Raw genomic sequence first — 17,766 nt, forward strand, 5'->3', positions numbered from 1 at the left:
GACTCAACCATCGGCAATTTGACACTCCTTTGTCCGAAAGTAATATTGGACACGGCCTACCCTACCACACTGAAGTTCGCTGGTTGAGCAGAGGGGTTGTGCTCAACGTTTTTTTTCAACTACGTGCAGAAATTGGACTATTCATGAACAAGAAAGGGAAGCCAGTGGCAGAGTTGGATGACCCAGATTGGCTTCATGGTCTTGCATTTTTGGTGGATATAACAGAGCACTTAAATGTGCTTAATGGTAACATGCAAGGCCGCAACAAACTTGTCACGGAATACTATGACAGCATTCGTGCCTTTCAAATTAAATTAGGCCTGTGGGAGATGCAACCCAGCTCATTTCCCCTCTTTGCAGTCTGTGCGTGTTACTCATGGGAATAATGACAACATGGACAGGTACAAGGACAAAATATCACAGCTGAAAAGTGAGTTTCAGAATCATTTCCAAGTCTTCACTCAGCTCGAGAAGGAATTCTCACTATTTTGCTCGCCGTTTGCCGTCAACGCAGCATCAGATGTGCCGGAGGAACTCCAAATGGAACTAATTGAAATTCAGTGTAACTCGGCTTTGAAGTATAAATTTGAGACTGTGGGTCTGGACTCATTCTATCAATACCTGGGACCGATGTACCCCAAGATGACAGACTTTGCCTCAAAGATCCTTTGCACATTCGGGACAACATATCCCTGTGAGCAGGCGTTCTCCGTAATGAACATTAACAAATCCAAACTGCGTTCACAGATGACACTCAGATATCTAGATGACATTATGAAAATCACAACTGCCCAGAAACTGGTCCCTGATGTTGACAGGCTGGTTAAAGCCAAGAGATGTCAGGTGTCTGGAAGCAGCAAGTGAAAAATGAGTGACACTGTTCGATGCACTGTGACATGTCAGCAAATTGTATTATGAAATATTGAGTGTCATAATATTGTGATTCATTCATTTTCTGACTATTCCATTATTGTAAATGTGATCACTTCAATAAAAATTAGAAGTTAACTGTGTTCATTGTCTGAGTTTGATTGCTGGAAGCAGGCTAATAGAAATTAGGTGCAGTCGTGTAGCCTACATTTACAATTTGTTTCGTTAGGTCTACATCTGTGTCTGCTAATGTTCGATTTCAAAGAGTTTATTAATGGAAAGGGTGTGGCTCCCAAAACAATCTTAGCCAAAATAGCATCTTTTTTTCTCTCTCAAATCACAACTTTCTTGTAGCCTACAACTGTAAGTTAATACCAATCATAAAAATAATGCTTGCTAGGCAATCTTCTGCATAAGAAATGAAATTCATAAAGTGAAACACTTTGTAGTTATAGCAGAGACTGAGGCACATGAGAGCAGGTCGAAAAAACGAAGGCAACGAAAGCTGTGGGAGCGCGTGCATTCATGCATGCACAACTCATCCGGCCCGGATGAAGTTGCATTTTGCCCAATCCGGCCCGTGACCTAAAATGAGTTTGACACCCCTGGTGTACACAATCACTATGTATCAGGCCATGGTCTATTTAGTATAACTTTAACCCCATGGATATTGCTGCAAAATGACTATGCATGGACCGGTCCTGAGTTTCAGTATGTTGCAAGGTTAGTGTGGATTGTTATATTATAGATGGAAGCTATTCAACTTCTCAGAGGTATGCCAAAAATGAAGTGCACAATCTTGAAGTTCTGCACCCCTTCTTTTCCTAATAGTCCTACAAATTATTCCCTGTCAAATGTTCCCTCTAAGACTGTTGACTGATCCTTTCAGATGGTAATTGAACTTTTTTTCTCACATTCCCTTGTATCTTATCCAAAATTTCATTGCTTAACTTTGTAACGTACAATCACTGTACCAGTCTTGAAAATATATCGTCTTACAGAACCAGAGAACCATGAAAGCCAGTCATGATGCTTTAATGAACAAAGTTGATGAACTGAATGCACAGCTGAAAGAAGAACGTTCCAAGTGCCTTTGTCTTGAAAATCAGCTGATGTCAGCCTCATTTTCTCAGAAAGCATCTGATGAGGTGTTTTTACTGTCTTCTTTCAAAATAAATATTAGAGGATTGTGAGTGAATATGAAAAAATATGACAAAAAATTGCAAAGTTCTAATTCTCCTTTTTGAATGTATGTGATGTCTCACAATTGTTAATGTAGTTAGTAATTATAATCCAGTCTAGAAATAAGAGCATAGATTTTAACTGTCTTTATGTTTTGTAAAACCAGAAACTGATTAAGCTAATATTAGGGACACTTAAAATCTAATTTGAAGAGGAGTTGCTATTGCCAAATGTAAAACAGTTTTATACAATATCTAGCTTTTTTACAACTGTTCTGAACATGTTAGCTGGTTTATTGAAAATTGACAATTTTTTGCTTTACTTTCCAAATCACTGATAACAGCTTCATGATAAATCCATTATGAACTGAGCTCTTCAAATGAAGTTTAAAAGATATAGACAGTTTGTCTACTCAGCAGTTGTAATACGAGTGTACTGAATCTTAAACACAAGGGATCCTGCGGATGCTGGAAACCCAGAGCAACACACACAAATGCTGCAGGAACCTAGCAGGTCAGGCAGTGTCTATGGAAATGAATAAACAATTGATGTTTCAGGCCAAGACCCTTCATCAGGACTGGAAAGGAAGGGGAAGAAGCCAGAATAAGAAGGTGGAGGGAGGGAAAGGAGTTCAAGCTAGATGGTGATAGTTGAAGCCAGGTGGATGGCGAAAGTGGGATGAAGAAAGAAGCTAAGAGGTGACAGGTAGAAAAGTTAAATGCTGGAGAAGAAGGAATCTGATAGGAGCAGAGAGTGGGCCATAGGAGAAAGGGAAGGAGGGAAGCCCCAGGGGGAGGCAATATGTAGTTGAGGAGAAGAGAAGAGGTAAGGGGGGGCTAGAGTGGGGAATTCAGAGAAACCAATATTCATGCCATCAGGATCGGGTCTACCCAGATGGAATATGAGGGATTTTGCTCCTCCAACCTGAGAGTAGTCTCATCATGGCAGTAGAGCAGGCCATGGATTGACATGTCAGAATGGGATTGGAATTAAAAAGGTTGACCACTGGGAAATCCTGCTATTTGTAGATGAAACAATGGCGCTCAACAAAGCTGTCCCCCAACCTATGTAAATGAGGCTGCATCGGGAGCATCAGGCACCACAGACAAGCCCCAAAAGATTTGCGGGTGAAGTGCTACCTCACCTGGAAGGACTATTTGGGGCAAGGGGAGTTGAGGGAGGAAGTGAATGGGAAGGTGTAGTACTTTTTCCACTTGCAGCGATAAGTGCCAAGAGAGAGATTAGCGGGAGGGACAAATGGATAAGGAAATCATGGAGTGAGTGACCCCTGCAGAAAGTGGAGACTAGGAATAGGTAAAAGTATGTTTGGTGGTCGGTTCATATTGAAAATTCTGGAGAATGATGTACCAGCTACAGAGGCTGATGGGATGGTAGGTGAGGATAAGAGAAACTCTATCCCTGTTAAGATGGCAGGAAGATGGGATGAGGACACATGTCCAGGAAATGGAGGCAATACAGGTGAGGGCAGCATCAATGGTAGAGGAAGGGAAACCCTGTTCTTTGAAGAAGGAGGGCATCTCGGATGTCCTGAAAAGGAAATCCTCATCTTGGGAACGGATGCAGTGAAATTGAGAAAAGGGAATGTCATTTTTACAGGAGACAGGGTGGGAAGAGGTATAGTCAAGATAGCCATGGAGTCAGTAGGTTTATATATCAGTTAAATACCGAGTGAATTTAAGGGCAGGGTAGAAGATAGAAGCAAAGTGGATGAAATTGACGAGCCCAGCATGGGTTCATGAAGCACCAATGTCATCATCAGTGAGTGCAGGAAGAATTGGGGAACATTACCAAGGATGGCTTGGAACATGGACTGTTCCACGTAGCCAGTAAAAAAGGCAGTCATTGCTGGGGCCCATGTGAGTGCCCATGGCTACACCTTGAGTTTTGAGAAAGTGGGAGGAACTGAAAGAGAAGTTGTTGAGTTTGAGGTCTTGTTCCTGCAGATGGAGGAGGGTAGCAGTGGAGGGAAACTGGTTGGGTCTGTTGTGAGAAAGAAGCAGAAAGCTTTTAGGCTTTCTTGATGAGGAATAGACGTAAAGGGACTGGACATCCATAGTGTAAATGAGCAATCCAGGCCAGGGAACTGAAAACTGTTGAGATCGAGAGCATGTGAAGTGTCATGGATGTAGGTGGAAAGAGACTGAATCTTGTTTTTTCCTCATTTTTTTATTGTTGTGTTGGTTTATAACACATTTTCTTTTTGTTCAGCTAAAAGAGAGAATCAAGGATTTACAAAAGGAGAGAGACCTTTTGAAAGAAAATTATGACAAATTATATAACAGGTACATCATTTTGTAGTTTTAAGTTCATATATTACTTAATTTTTTTCTTGAATACTTTGCACATCGACACATACATTCAATACTCTTTTTCCTGGCACATGCACAGCTTCTCACAGCTAAATTTATGGTATTGAATCAATGTGTTTCAATAATTTCTTACTCACTCCTGTCATATTAAATATCTGGTTTAACATATCTATTGAGAGTTCACATGGATACAATGAAAACAAATTTTTTCATTAATTTACTTGAAGATTTTGTATGTCTGCCACAATAATTATGGTATAGGATCAGTTGAACATCTTTGGAATTTACTACTTTTTTTCCTATTGTATACAAAATTATTAATTACCAAGCCATGTCAGATAAAAAATTTTCCTAACGAAAATCATGAAAGCCAGAGGAATTTTGCATTTATTTTTTTCCCACTAACTAGATGTTGTTATAATAGATGGAGCCTACATGATGAAATGTAACATTACCCAGATTAATTTCAATTGAAATAATTGGGAGTATTTTCCCAGTAGTGCAAGTCAGTGACCAAGAAATTATAATGCGCCCATAACAGATTCTTTATTTTGTTATTATAGTATGCATCCATATCTGTTTCAGTCATACGCCACTGCTCCGAACTTCAAAAGACTCTTATCTAAGGCATTACTGTGAAACCATTACAAACAGTTGAGTGAGTCTGCGTTTGGAACAGCTAGGACCCAGAGGCAGAGTGAAGGAAGGGAGATGGAAAATATTCCAGTTTATATTTGTTAAAACAAAACGTTAATCGTGATCCATTCATTTGGACATTTGGCATGGAGAGGGTCATAATGCACAATTGGCGAGGACCTTGTGTAAGGCCACTGCTGCATCTGCTGTATCTAGTTTTACGTGGGATGTTCATACAGGATCAGGGCTTATTTGATGTTGCAGAAGACTAATTTATTGCCCTGAAATCAGCAAATTATAGGGTTTGGGATGCAGGCATTGGAGAATTTGGATCATGATCTACATCCGAGAGTTCAACTGCAATTAGTTGATAATTAAAAAGAATTAGAATGGGAATACATGATGGAGCATGCAGGAAATTTATATAGTCAGATCATTGGTGAATCAGGAACAGTGATGATCAAAGGTAGGGACATTTTCGACACAGCTTTGTGGGCCAAAGGGCCTGTATTGTGCTGTATGTTTTCTATGTTTCTAAGAAGTTGGAACCAAAAGCAATAGTGGAATCACAGACGAGAAAATCTGCAGAAGCTGGGAATCTAAGCAATGCAAACAAAATACTGGAGGAACTTAACAGGTTAAGCAGCATCTAAGAAAAGAGTACAGCCAACATTTTAGGCCAAAACCCTTCAGCAGGACTGGAGAAAAAAAGCTGAGGAGTAGATATAAGAGGTGGGGGTAGGGGAGAGAGAAAAACACAAGGTGATAGGTGAAACCTGAAGGAAGGGATGAAGTAAAGAGCTGGGAAGTAAATTGGTCAAAGAGGGAGGTGATAGGCAGGCAAGGAGATTAGGTGAGAGAGGGAAAAGGGGCTGGGAAAAGGTGAAGGGGTGGGGGACATTACTGAAAGTTGAGAAACTGATGTTCATGTCATCAGGTTGGAGGCTATCCAAAAGTAATATAAGGAGTTGTTCCTCTGACCTGAATGTGGCCTCATCACGACAGTGGAGGAGGCCATGGACAGACATATCAGAATGGGAAGTGGAATAAAAATGGGTGGCCACTGCGGGATCCCGCTTTTTCAGGCGGACAGAGCGTAGGTGCTTGGCAAAGCAGTCTCCCAATCTACATCAGGTCTCAGCGATATACAGAAGGCCACACCAGGAGCACCAGACACTGTATATGACCCCAACAGACTTGCAGGTGAAGTGTCACCTCATCTGGAAGGACTGTTTAGGGCCCTGAATGGTAGTGAGGGAGGATGTATAGGGGCAGGTGTAGCACTTGTTCCGCTTGCAAGGATAAGTGCCAGGAGGAAGATCAGTGGGGAGGGACAAATGGACAAGGGAACCGACTAGAGAGCGATCCCTGTGGAAACCAGCAAGTGGGGGTGGTGAAAGATGTACTTGGTGGTGGGATCCCATTGGAGATGGCGGAAGTTTTGGGGAAATATGTGCTGGACGCGGAGGCTGGTGGGGTGATAGGTGAAGACCAGAGGAACTCTATCTCTGGTAGAGTTTGAAATGGAAGAGATGCGGTTGAGGACAGCATTGATGGTGGAGGAAGGGAAACCTCTTCACTTTGAAAAAGGAGGACGTATCCTTCATTCTAGAATGAAAAGCCTCACCCTGAGAACAGATGCGGGGGAGGCGGAAGATCTGAGAGAAGTGGATGGTGTTTTTACAAGTAATGGTGGGAAGAGATATAATCCAGGTAGCTGTGAGAGTCCGTGAGTTTATAATAGACATCAGTGGATAAGCTGTCTCCGGAAATAATGAGATCGAAAAAGGGGAGGAAGGTGTTGGAAATGGACCAGGTAAGTTTGAGGGCAAGGTGGAAGTTGAAGGCAAAGTGGATGAAGTCAATGAGTTCAGCATGGATGCAGGAAGCAGCACCAGTGCAGTCGTTGATATAGCGTAGGAAAAGTGCAGGACAGTCACCAGTGTAGGCTTGGAACATAGACTTTTCCATGTAGCCGACAAACAGGCAAACATAGCTGGGACCTATGTGAGTGAGGGCATAGTGAGGAATGGTGGTGACAGTTGTGTCCATTGACTTCAGGGATAAAGTGGCTTGGGTTGAAGGAGTTGGTATTGTGGTGAATGGTATGTGAAGATAAGTAATTGGTCTGAACCTTGTAATATCCTAGGCTGAAGTTGCATAAGGAAAACATAATTATCCCACATATGGAGTGTAATGGACTGATGCAGTGTATTTGGCAATGTATGTAAAGGAATATTACACAACTATTTTGATAATTAACAGGAAATTTGCATTAGACTTGCAAGTGGAACACATGCCAAGCAAGTAGATTGTCCTTGAAGCTCATGCAGTGCAATTTACCAGAATTATATCAGAGTTAAAGGACTAAATTATCTGGGCTGGTAAAATAAACCTGCTTTGTATTCCGTCAAAATTAATATGTCAGAGAGCAGATCTAATTAAGGTGGTTAAAATGACAGAAAATGCAATGGAATAGCTGCAGATATAATCTGTATTCTCTGAAGGGGAAATAAAAAAGAGGATCTAATCTTTAAATTAGAGGTAAATTATTTAGGATTGAAATCAGTTTTTTTTTTGTAACACAAACGATACTGGAAATCTGCCCAAAAGACTTTGAATGATGAAGCAATTGAAAAATTAAAAGCAAATTTCAGTAAGATTTTGATATGGAGGGGTATCAAGGGATATAAAGAAGAAATAGGTAAATAGTGCATTTCAGATACATTTAATAAAATTGGCCGATAAACTCAGTAGGCTGAATAGTCTGTTCCTAGTTCCCATCTCCAAACTTTGTATTAATTCTCATCCATTCTTCCCCTGTCCCTCTTCCAGCAATGAAGATGATAACTTTCTGGGTTGTGATCTTTTCTTTTCTTCCATACTTCTATAATTACCAACAGCAGGAATGGTCTCAGGGATTGGTAGCGACAAGTAGTTCCCTCTGAGATTTTGTGCTCTAGATTCAAAAGGGCAAAATCTGACATTAAACACATTCAAATTAAAATTAGGGGGTAAATGAATAGGAGAAGGTTAACCATAATATGAGCATTTAAACAAACAAGAAGCCTCTATTAAACATTGATAACAATGGAATTAAGCAAGATTTATCCAATAAACATTCTACATATTTTAATGCAGTTTTATTTATTTTTCTAAGAATCCAATATTCTTACTTATTTGATATTACACATACTGTAGATTACTAATTTGTGCAGTTGAATCCTTTTTATAGGTTTTAGTTTAGCTATGTAACTTTCTCAAACAGTTCTAGTTGGTTACAGAATCAAAGCAAAAAAATGACATTTTGTAAAAATGTATTTGTACAATTTATTGTTTGAATCACAGGTAGTTGTCAGTTGGCAAAATATGCCATAAACATTTGTACCGTACTTATCCCCAGAGAAATATAATTGTGTTTTCTTCTCCCTGTGCACTAAAGAAAGATTGCTTGCATTACATATAATGTTTAGCAATGTTTTGGTTCTTGAAGAAAAATACTCAAATGTCTCATTTCTAATCAAAATTCATTGGACAGCTGTAGCTACAAAGCACAAGAAATCCACAATATTCCGAACATGATAGATTGAAGAATGATAATGTAATTGTCTTTGGATTAACATTTCACTAATGTTGGAGCTTATCATCTGGAATAGTTCTTAACAAAGAATAGTGTCTTGAATTTAATACAGTTCTCCGTTAGTGTAAATATAAATGAAATCAATTACGTTTGGAAATGTTGCTTTTAGATATTGACATTTTTATGGAACTTAGTGTTGCATCCACATGCTCTTCTAAATTTGATCTTCCTGTTTTTCCTGCAAGGGAATCTTACATCCCAAAGTAGAATTTAATTGATCAACTTTCTCAGTTGGTTTCCATCTCCTTTGAACAACATTATACCTATTCTCTTTATCAGTGAATATCACCATTGCAAGAGAGGGGAAGTTTATATTACCTTTAGTTCTGTTTCTCATTAATCATTCCCAATTATTCATGTTTTTCTTAAATATATATATAGCTTGATACTTGTGATCAGTTGTATCATTCAATTTTATTCATCTACGAAGTATTTTTTCTTTAAGTGCATACTATAAAACAACCTATATTGAACAATTTTTTTTGGTTTTGCCGTCTTTTTTAATAAAACAAATGGGCATATTTTACATGCACAATAATCATTCTATGGGCCGCAATATCTCAGGCATCGAAAACATTAGTGCTTTGTGGTTTAACTTCCTTTCAGCCAGCAGCTGCTTTTTAGTGCTGCTTCCCCAAGAAGCTCCTAAGTACCGATCAGGTAGATAGTTCATGCTATTTATATTGGGGGAATATATGGGCTTGTATGATTTTGTATGGCCCCTGTTGCTGGATAAATTGGATCTATGTATTCAGCTGGGAGTATATCATTGAATTCCTTTCCTTGTTCCTCAAATCTAAATGATGCCAATTTTTTCTGGCTATAGATCTCTAAATTAAGGCCAGTGCCTTTGCTCATCCCACAAACCCTTTCATGTGATTTAACCACAGCCCGAGCAAGGCGCCTTGGTTTCAACAGCAGCAGACCAGCATATGTTTGCTTAATTCCTGAGACATGATGACAGCAGTCTCTGTGCCACTAAGGCTTTTTAGTTTTAATTATTATTCTCTGTGGAGGATTACATCCAATAGTTTTTCACATGCCACATGTTTGGTTACAGTGCTTTTGACATGACCAACGAACAACAGTGGAAGTTGAAGGAGCAGCAGCTGAAAATACAGATTGCACAGCTTGAGACCGCACTAAAATCCGACCTGGCTGACAAAAATGATATCTTAGACAAAATAAAACTAGAAAGAGGTATTTTTGTATATGAAATAAATGAAATTTGTAGAATGTGCATTCACGAATTCATACCACAGGGACGATTAATTTCCACTGTTATTTTTGCTTACATCTGTTTGTTATTGTAAATAATTTCAGTTACTGCATTGAAAAAAAACAATGTAGGTGGGTGTGCACGATTGGTTCATTGTATACTGTCCATTAATTGAACACATTTTCACAATTATTACAGGAGTTAATTTATTAGAACTTGTTTTACTTCATGTAAGGGAAAAGGGTATTATTGTCAAGGATAGCTTTTCAAACACGAGAAAATCTACAGGTACTGGAAGTCCAAAGCAACACCCACTGAATGCTGGAGGAACCCAGCAGGCCAGGCAGCATCTATGGAAAAGAGTAAACAGGCAAAGTTTCGGGCCGACCCTTCATCAGAAATGGTACCACAGCGTAAAAGCCAGGACCAACAGGCTCCGGCACAGCTTCTTCCACCAGGCCATCAGACTGATGAACTCATGCTGATTTGAGTGTACTCTATATTACATTGGCTGTTCTATTTATTATAAATTATTATAAATTACAATGATTGCACATTGCACATTTAGACGGAGATGTAACGTAAAGGTTTTTACCCCTCATGTATGCGAAGGATGTAAGAAATAAAGTCAATTCAATTCAATGACTGATAAAGGGTCTCAACCCGAAACGTTAACTGTTGATTCTTTTCCAAGGACAGTTATTGCTGGTCATCCTAAACTGCCTGTGAGTTGGTAGTGATACACGATTTCCCTAAGGTACTGCAGTCCTGGTGGTGGTGGTGTATTAGGTAGGGAGTTCCAGAATTTAGATCTTCGGTAAGTAAAAAATATCATGATAGTGTGTAACTTGTAGAGTGCAGATGTGCCCATGTTGCTGCCACACTTATCCTTGGTGATGAAAGCCGTGTGTTTAGGAGGTGCTACCAAAGTAGCATAGATAGGTAACTACAGTGTGTTTGATAGGTGGACTATGTTTCGGTACAGAATACTGGTGGATAGAATCTGAATGTTGTGGTGGATGGAATGTAAATCAGGTAGGCTGATTTGTGCTAAATAGTATTAAGCACATTGAATGTTGTCAGAACTATACTTTTCAAAATAAGTAAAGAATATTCCATCACACTCCTGACTTGTGTTTTGTAGATGGTAGAAAGGCATTGAGTTGTCAGGATTTAAATCACTTGCAGGGTAGCCAGGCAGCCTTCTGTGATATTTTGCTGGTGAAGAACTCAAGAATTGTAATCCTACTCCTCGATAGGCATCGTTGCTTACACTTTCTCCTTTAACCTCTTCTTAGGATTTGAAGGCCATCCTTTTAATTGCTGTAAGCCAACTCTATCAACACTCAAGTAGTCAACCATGGATGCCAAAGTATCAGATTCCATAGCATCACCAGCAGTTACTTATAAGTTGGACTAGAAGTCAGATTGTTGTTATCTGAGCTCTGGATGCCAGTGTAATTTCCTTTATTGTTATTTTGGATTTGAATTCATATCTGTGGTTATTTTGTCTCGCTGGTAGCAGAACAACTAAGGCACCCAATTCCAAAGTTACTTCATAAAGTGCAAATTAATAAAAAAATCCACAGCTGCTTTGTGTCATAATTGTGCAATTATTGCATTTTATATTTAGAATTATTCATTGAGTCTAAACTGACTACCAAGCCCACAATCAAACTTGTATTGTGAAATTTACAGTTATTTCTTTTCATTTTATTCCACATCCTGATCATCTCTCCAGACCTGTCCCTCCTTTGCGCTACTCATGATTGAACCAGTCCACTTCCCCACATTTGCCCCATGATAAAACTCTCCTTTCTCCAGACATTAATGTTCTCACTTGCTTATTTTCCCATAGCATGCATATTCCCTCAAAGACTTCCACGATGAACTCCATTTTCTTCAATGGCAGAAGATTTGGTGGAAGTGGCTTTGTGCATATTTGTACAGCCTATTCTAATATGTACATGATCCCAAGTCTCCCAGGCAACTGAATATCGTGCCCCACATGCAGCGATGAATTACCTTACATTTTTAAAGACAGAAGAATTTATAGGTTCCTTGTTAGGGTGTAAAATGTATCAAACAGCTAGATGTGTTTTTTTTAGAATGGCTATTGCAATACAGAATTCCACAGTTCTGGCACAATTAAGTCTTAATAGAAGGACCTAAAGTGGTTTAAGAAATGAGCATCTGTAAGATGTTAGATCTTTCAAGAATTGCACTGTCAGCAAAGTAATACCCTGAAGTTGTATCATGTTTTAAATTGTATATGTCTCTGCAGAATAATTATGATATATTATTCTTTAAATAAAAAAAGTCTGTTAAGGAAGTAGATACAAAGCTAAAATGCAGACTTCACAAATATTGAACAAGTTAGCAATGATAGTTTTATGAACAAAATATCTGCAGTTTTTTTAGCTTTGAATACAGAGATCAAAAGTTTGATTATTTGAGCATAATAAATAATCATAGGTATAATATATATGAAAGGTCATTGACTTGCAAAGTTAACTGCATTTCTCTTTGCATGCATTCTGCTTGATCTGTTAAGTATTTTCTGTTTTAATTTCAGTTTTGCAGCATCTAGAATAATTTTGCTTTTCAATTACAAATATAACTATTTTACATTGTATAAGTTTATGTTCTATGATTTATGAACACATTTAATAGTCCTAAAAATTATATCGAACATAGAACAGTACAGCACAGGAACAGGTCCTTCAGCCCACAATGTTGTGCTGAACCAGCTAAAAAGTAATTTTTTTTTAAACCCTAAAACCTACATAATGTCCATATCCCTTCATCTTCCTCATATCATGTGCCTTAAAAGCCTATAATGTATCTAATGTATTTGCCACTACCCCCATACCAGCCAGCACATTCCAGGCATCCAACACTATCTGAGGAAAAAACTTACCCCTCAAATCTCCTTTCAATTTGCCCTTTCTCACCTTCAGCCAGGATAGAATTAGACATTTCTATCCTGGGAAAAGTATACATCCTGTCTACTCTATCTATGCCTTTCATAATCTTATAAATCTCTGTTAGATTTCCCTTCAGCCTCCGCCGCTCCAGAAAAAACAATGCAAGTTTGCTTGGCTCAAGTTTCTCATGATAGCTCATGCCCTCTAATCTAGGCAGCACCCTGGTAAACTTGAGGTACCCTCTCCAAAGCCTCAACATCTTTCCTATAGTGGAGCAACCGGAAATATATGCAATACTTCAAATGTGGCCTAACCAGAGTTTTATAAAGTTGCAACATAACCTCCTGACTTTTGAACTCAATACTTCAATTTATTAAAGCAAGCATTCCATAAGCCGCCTTAACCAGCTAATTGACCTGTATAGCCATTTTCAAGGATCTTTCTGCTCAGCAACACTGTTAAGGGTCTTGCATTTGGTTTACCTTGTAATTTGTCCTACTCCAATTTAAGACACTCCCGCAAAAACCATATCTATCCTCATCTATAGCTATCTTGAAGGTTAAGGAGTTGTGCTCACTGTTCCCTAACTGCTCACCCACTGAGAGGTCAGTCACCTGGCCAGACTCATTCCCCAACACCAGGTCCAGTACAGCCCCTCCTCTCATTGGACTATCTACATATTATTTAAGAAACCCTCCTACATACACTTAACAAATTTTGCCCCTTGCAATGAAGGTTGCAGTTTATATTAGGGAAGTTGAATTTCCCTTGGACAACAACCCTATTATTTTTACACATTTCCGTATTCGGTTTACATACCTGTTTCTCAATGTCCCAGTGGCTATTGGGGGGGATGTCTGTAATACAATCCCATCAGTGTGATTACATTGTTCCTATTCTTGTGTTCCACCCAAGTGGACTTGGCGTTTGCACCCTCCAATATGTCTCACCCAAGTGCAGCTATGATATTGTCCCTGATTAGTAGTGCAACTACCCACTTTTACCTAGTTTTGCAAGGGGCTGGGAACTGGAGCACCAGGTCAGTAAGTGAAGGATCAGACAGGAAGATAGATATTCTAGAACTTCAAAAACCTGGTATGTTAATCGCCCTTTCCTGCCCCTCTCTCAACCAAGTCTCTGTAATGAGCACAGCATTGTAGTTCCATGTACTGACCCATGCTCTAAGTTCATCACCCTTACCCATAATACTCCTAGCATTAAAATACACACACTTCAAACTATCCATCCCATCATACCTGTTATTTTGATTTTGTTTTTCAATACTTTCCCTAGCATCTACCTTTCTGTCCGATCCTTCACCTTACTGACCTCGTGCTCCAGTTCTCAGCCCCCTGCAAAAGTAGTTTAAACACTCCTGAGTAGCATGAGCAAAGCTTCTGACAGGATATTGGTTCTCCTCCTGTTCAGGTCCAACCCGATCCCCAGAAAAAGTTCTAAAGATCCAAGAACTTGAAACCCTGCACCATCTCCTCAGCCACTGCTTTATCTATGTTATCACCCCATTCCTCTCTGCACTAGCCCATGGCACCATGAGTAATCTGGAGATTACTACTTTCTTGTCAGCCTCTTTCATAACTCCCTATACTCAGTGTGTAGGACCCTTCTCATTTTATGCCTATGTCTTTGGTGTCAGTATGCACCACAACTTCTGCTTGTTTGCCCTCTCCCTTGAGAATATCCTTCACTGGCTACCTCTTTGGAAACTTCTAGGACCCAGGAGGCAACACACTATCCTGATGTCTCTTTTGTGGCCACAGAATCTCCTGTACATCCCCTAACTATCAAGTCCTCTATCACTACCAAACTGCCTGACTTTACCCTTCCCTGCTGATCCTCAGAGCAGGCCATAGTATCACTAGCCTGGCTGCTGCTCCTGATGGGTCATCCTCCCCCCTCAGCAGTATCCAAAGAGGTATACTTGTTGCTGAGTGGAATGGTCACAGGAGAACCCTGCACTGACTGCTTTCTCCCCTTACTTCTGTTGGTCACCCATTTACTGTCTGAAACCTGTACTCTGGGTGTGACCACCTCAGCAAGAGTTTCATCTATAACATCTTCAGCCTCCTGGATGATCCTGAGTACATCTAACTCTTTGACCAAGTCGGTCAGTAGCTGAAGTTGGGTGCACTTCCCGCAGATGTAGTTATCAGGGAAACTATCAGGTATCCTGAATTCCCATATCTGACAGGAGGAGCATTCAATCTTGACTACTCTGTACTCGTGAGATGGTGGTGTCAACATTGTATGTTCATGTACAATTTTCTATAGATGAAGCATGGTTTATTATTTCTATAACCTATTGATTTATTTAATGTTTATGTGCATACTGTATGTAAGAAGCCAAATGCAATTTTCGTTAGCCAGCAAGTATGCCTATAAAATGTCCTGATTTAATCTGAGGCCAGATATTTTTCGGGTAACCTTTGCACAGTCCAAAATTGTGTCCTGTTTGCTCACTTTAGCTGAGTAAACAGATATTACAGAGTTAAGTTTCCTCCTATATCTGTTCTGGCTGACTCCTAATGAGTTGAATCAGACCACTTAGACTAGAACAGAACAAATTTTTGATTTTTATTTTAAACGTTTGATAAGGTGTCAAACATGTTTTTTTGGGAACAATTGGCTGTAACTAATTTTACTGGAACTGAATGTTGGAAGTAGGATAGAATAATCAGACCTTTAGTGCAAAGTAGGCAGTTTCAGATTGGTTTTTCTTTGTACAATCTGCCTGATTGGTCCTTAAGTTGAAAATTGGAGAAAATATAAAGAGCGGTATTCCAATATCATTTGCATGTAAACTCAAGTTCCTTGTATGATACAACAGTGTTTTGTAATTTTGGAGTCATTTTATGAGGACAGTAAACCAATATCACCATAATACCATTTTCCAGTTTTTCAAAGAAACATATATGACCAGGTGTACAGCCTGTTTAAAATTTATGGTGGTGAATGATTACCCTTTAAAATAACCATTTTTATTTAGTGTCTGATAAAATTTCATTTGCTTACCTAAAAACTTGAATAAATGCTGTAAAGATATTGGGAGGGCAATATTTCCCCCCCCCCCCCCCCCCCCCCGCCACCACCATTACTTGTAACACATATCCACAAATATCACAGATATACTTCGAGGGAGTGGGTTTATCATTTTGTTACATGTGGTTCAGGGAAGAAATTTTAAAAGTATTGTAAAAGGAATTACAGTCAGCATTTGAGCTCTTTTCCATACTGTCAGTATTACAGTTTATTTTAACACATTATTGTCCAGCCTTACCTTTGTATCATTTTCTTTTATTCGTCAATGAATGTCAGCACAAAATGAACAACTCTCCCAGGAGAACAAAGAACTGCAGTTGCACTACCTAGAACACAAGCAACAGTTGGATGAACTAAAAGATCGCATGAAATTCTTCACCAAAGTAAGATTGCTTTCTTACCTGAACTCAATTTATATCTGTAAGGATGTGACAGTGGAATGCTTGAAATGTTTTATGCATGCCATAAGCATACTAGCTTTATGCATCATAAAGCCTCGGAAAAGAGAATGTAAAAATGTGACAGTTTATTTATTCATGATATTCAACCCAAATGTCATACTTGGTGAGAATCTACTATGTCATTTTCAGTTATCCCTGTATTATTCATTTCCATTTAATAAGCCCTTTTATTGACTGTTTTAATTTCAGGAGAGTGATATTGATGTGGCTGAACTCAGTGAAGCACTGATGCTTATAAAGGTACTGTAAAGAAGTTGATCCCTCTTTCAATTCATGTCTGCTCTGTGGTCTAATAACAATCTGACCCTCATATGCCCTGATTGCAATGACTAGCATTTCAAGATGCTAATTCATCGGTGGTCTTCAAATAGCCATTGTAGCCCTAATCTCAGAAAGAGCAGGGGAGAATGCTAGAGAAGAGCAATATAGAGTTTATTTGGATTTTGTTAATGTTTAATTGACACAATAAAGTTTAATTAGGCTATATTCAGAAGTTCTGCATGGATTTATATTTTATTCATATTGTAGAGAGTTGTTTTTTAGAACTTGGACATTACAGTCTTTTTTTGGAATCTGAACTAATTATAAGCTAATAATAAATAAAACTACAGGGGTAAATCTTAAAACAAAGTGTATGTTATTTGACCATGAACAGTAAAAACATGCAGCTGTCTCAGTTGGAATTTCACCAAAATTTCATATTAGCTCGAGGAACAACACCTCAACCTTTTGGTTAAATGCTTTACAGTCAGTCCAAATGAGTTCAGCAATCTCAGATTATAACAATTGCTCTCAGTTTTCAGCTACTAGTTCTGATTTAACTATTCCTTTCTGCCTTCATTTTTTTTTGTTTATTAACTTCTTCCACTTTGACACCATTATGCTAATTATCTCTTCAGTCATTCAGGTTGGCTTGACTCCCTGCTTATTCTCTGATTTTGTTCTGCACTTCCTTCATTTTGTTTGAATCTACAAACGTACTAAATCTCTAACATTGTTCCAGATCTTATTCAACATCTTCACATTGCACTGTTACAGCCATTTTCTCTCCTCTGGATATGCTGACTCAACAGTTCTGTTTGTTTCACAATTTCAGCATCTTCTACATTTTAGTTTTGTTCAATGTTTTCACTTAGTCAGAAAAAATGTTGTTGATTATGATTGTGCATTTTTACTCAAATTTATGTTTCAATCTTTATTATAGGTTCGCAAGCATCAGGAAAATGGAAATCTTGAATTTCTGGAGAAAGTGGAGGACAAGATTAATAAGGATCTAGAGCTGTCCATACAAGAGCTTCAGGCAACACATGCAGAGACTGTTCAGGAACTGGAAAAGACAAGAAACTTGCTATTTATGCAATACAAGATTAATAAAGATTATCAGGTAATTTTTTTATATTAAACGTGTAATGTCATACAGAACTAAGTTGATTAGGGTTCGCAC

At 38.8% G+C, this 17,766-nt stretch overlaps 1 protein-coding gene across 6 annotated transcripts in view; it reads left to right on the top strand.

Annotated features, from left to right (window-relative positions):
• The window catches only part of rpgrip1l (RPGRIP1 like), a 193,869-nt gene that overhangs the window by 66,611 nt on the left and 109,492 nt on the right, over nucleotides 1–17,766 (top strand). For all 6 annotated transcript variants that reach the window (XM_072279557.1, XM_072279560.1, XM_072279561.1 and 3 more), the window contains 6 exons: nucleotides 1,872–2,018; nucleotides 4,282–4,355; nucleotides 9,719–9,858; nucleotides 16,138–16,244; nucleotides 16,512–16,562; nucleotides 17,527–17,706. In XM_072279557.1, coding sequence (XP_072135658.1) covers nucleotides 1,872–2,018; nucleotides 4,282–4,355; nucleotides 9,719–9,858; nucleotides 16,138–16,244; nucleotides 16,512–16,562; nucleotides 17,527–17,706 — 699 coding nt within the window. The remainder of the gene's footprint in view (nucleotides 1–1,871; nucleotides 2,019–4,281; nucleotides 4,356–9,718; nucleotides 9,859–16,137; nucleotides 16,245–16,511; nucleotides 16,563–17,526; nucleotides 17,707–17,766) is intronic.

The sequence above is a fragment of the Mobula birostris genome, chromosome 15 (genome assembly GCF_030028105.1).
Source record: "Mobula birostris isolate sMobBir1 chromosome 15, sMobBir1.hap1, whole genome shotgun sequence".
Taxonomy (NCBI): domain Eukaryota; kingdom Metazoa; phylum Chordata; class Chondrichthyes; order Myliobatiformes; family Myliobatidae; genus Mobula; species Mobula birostris.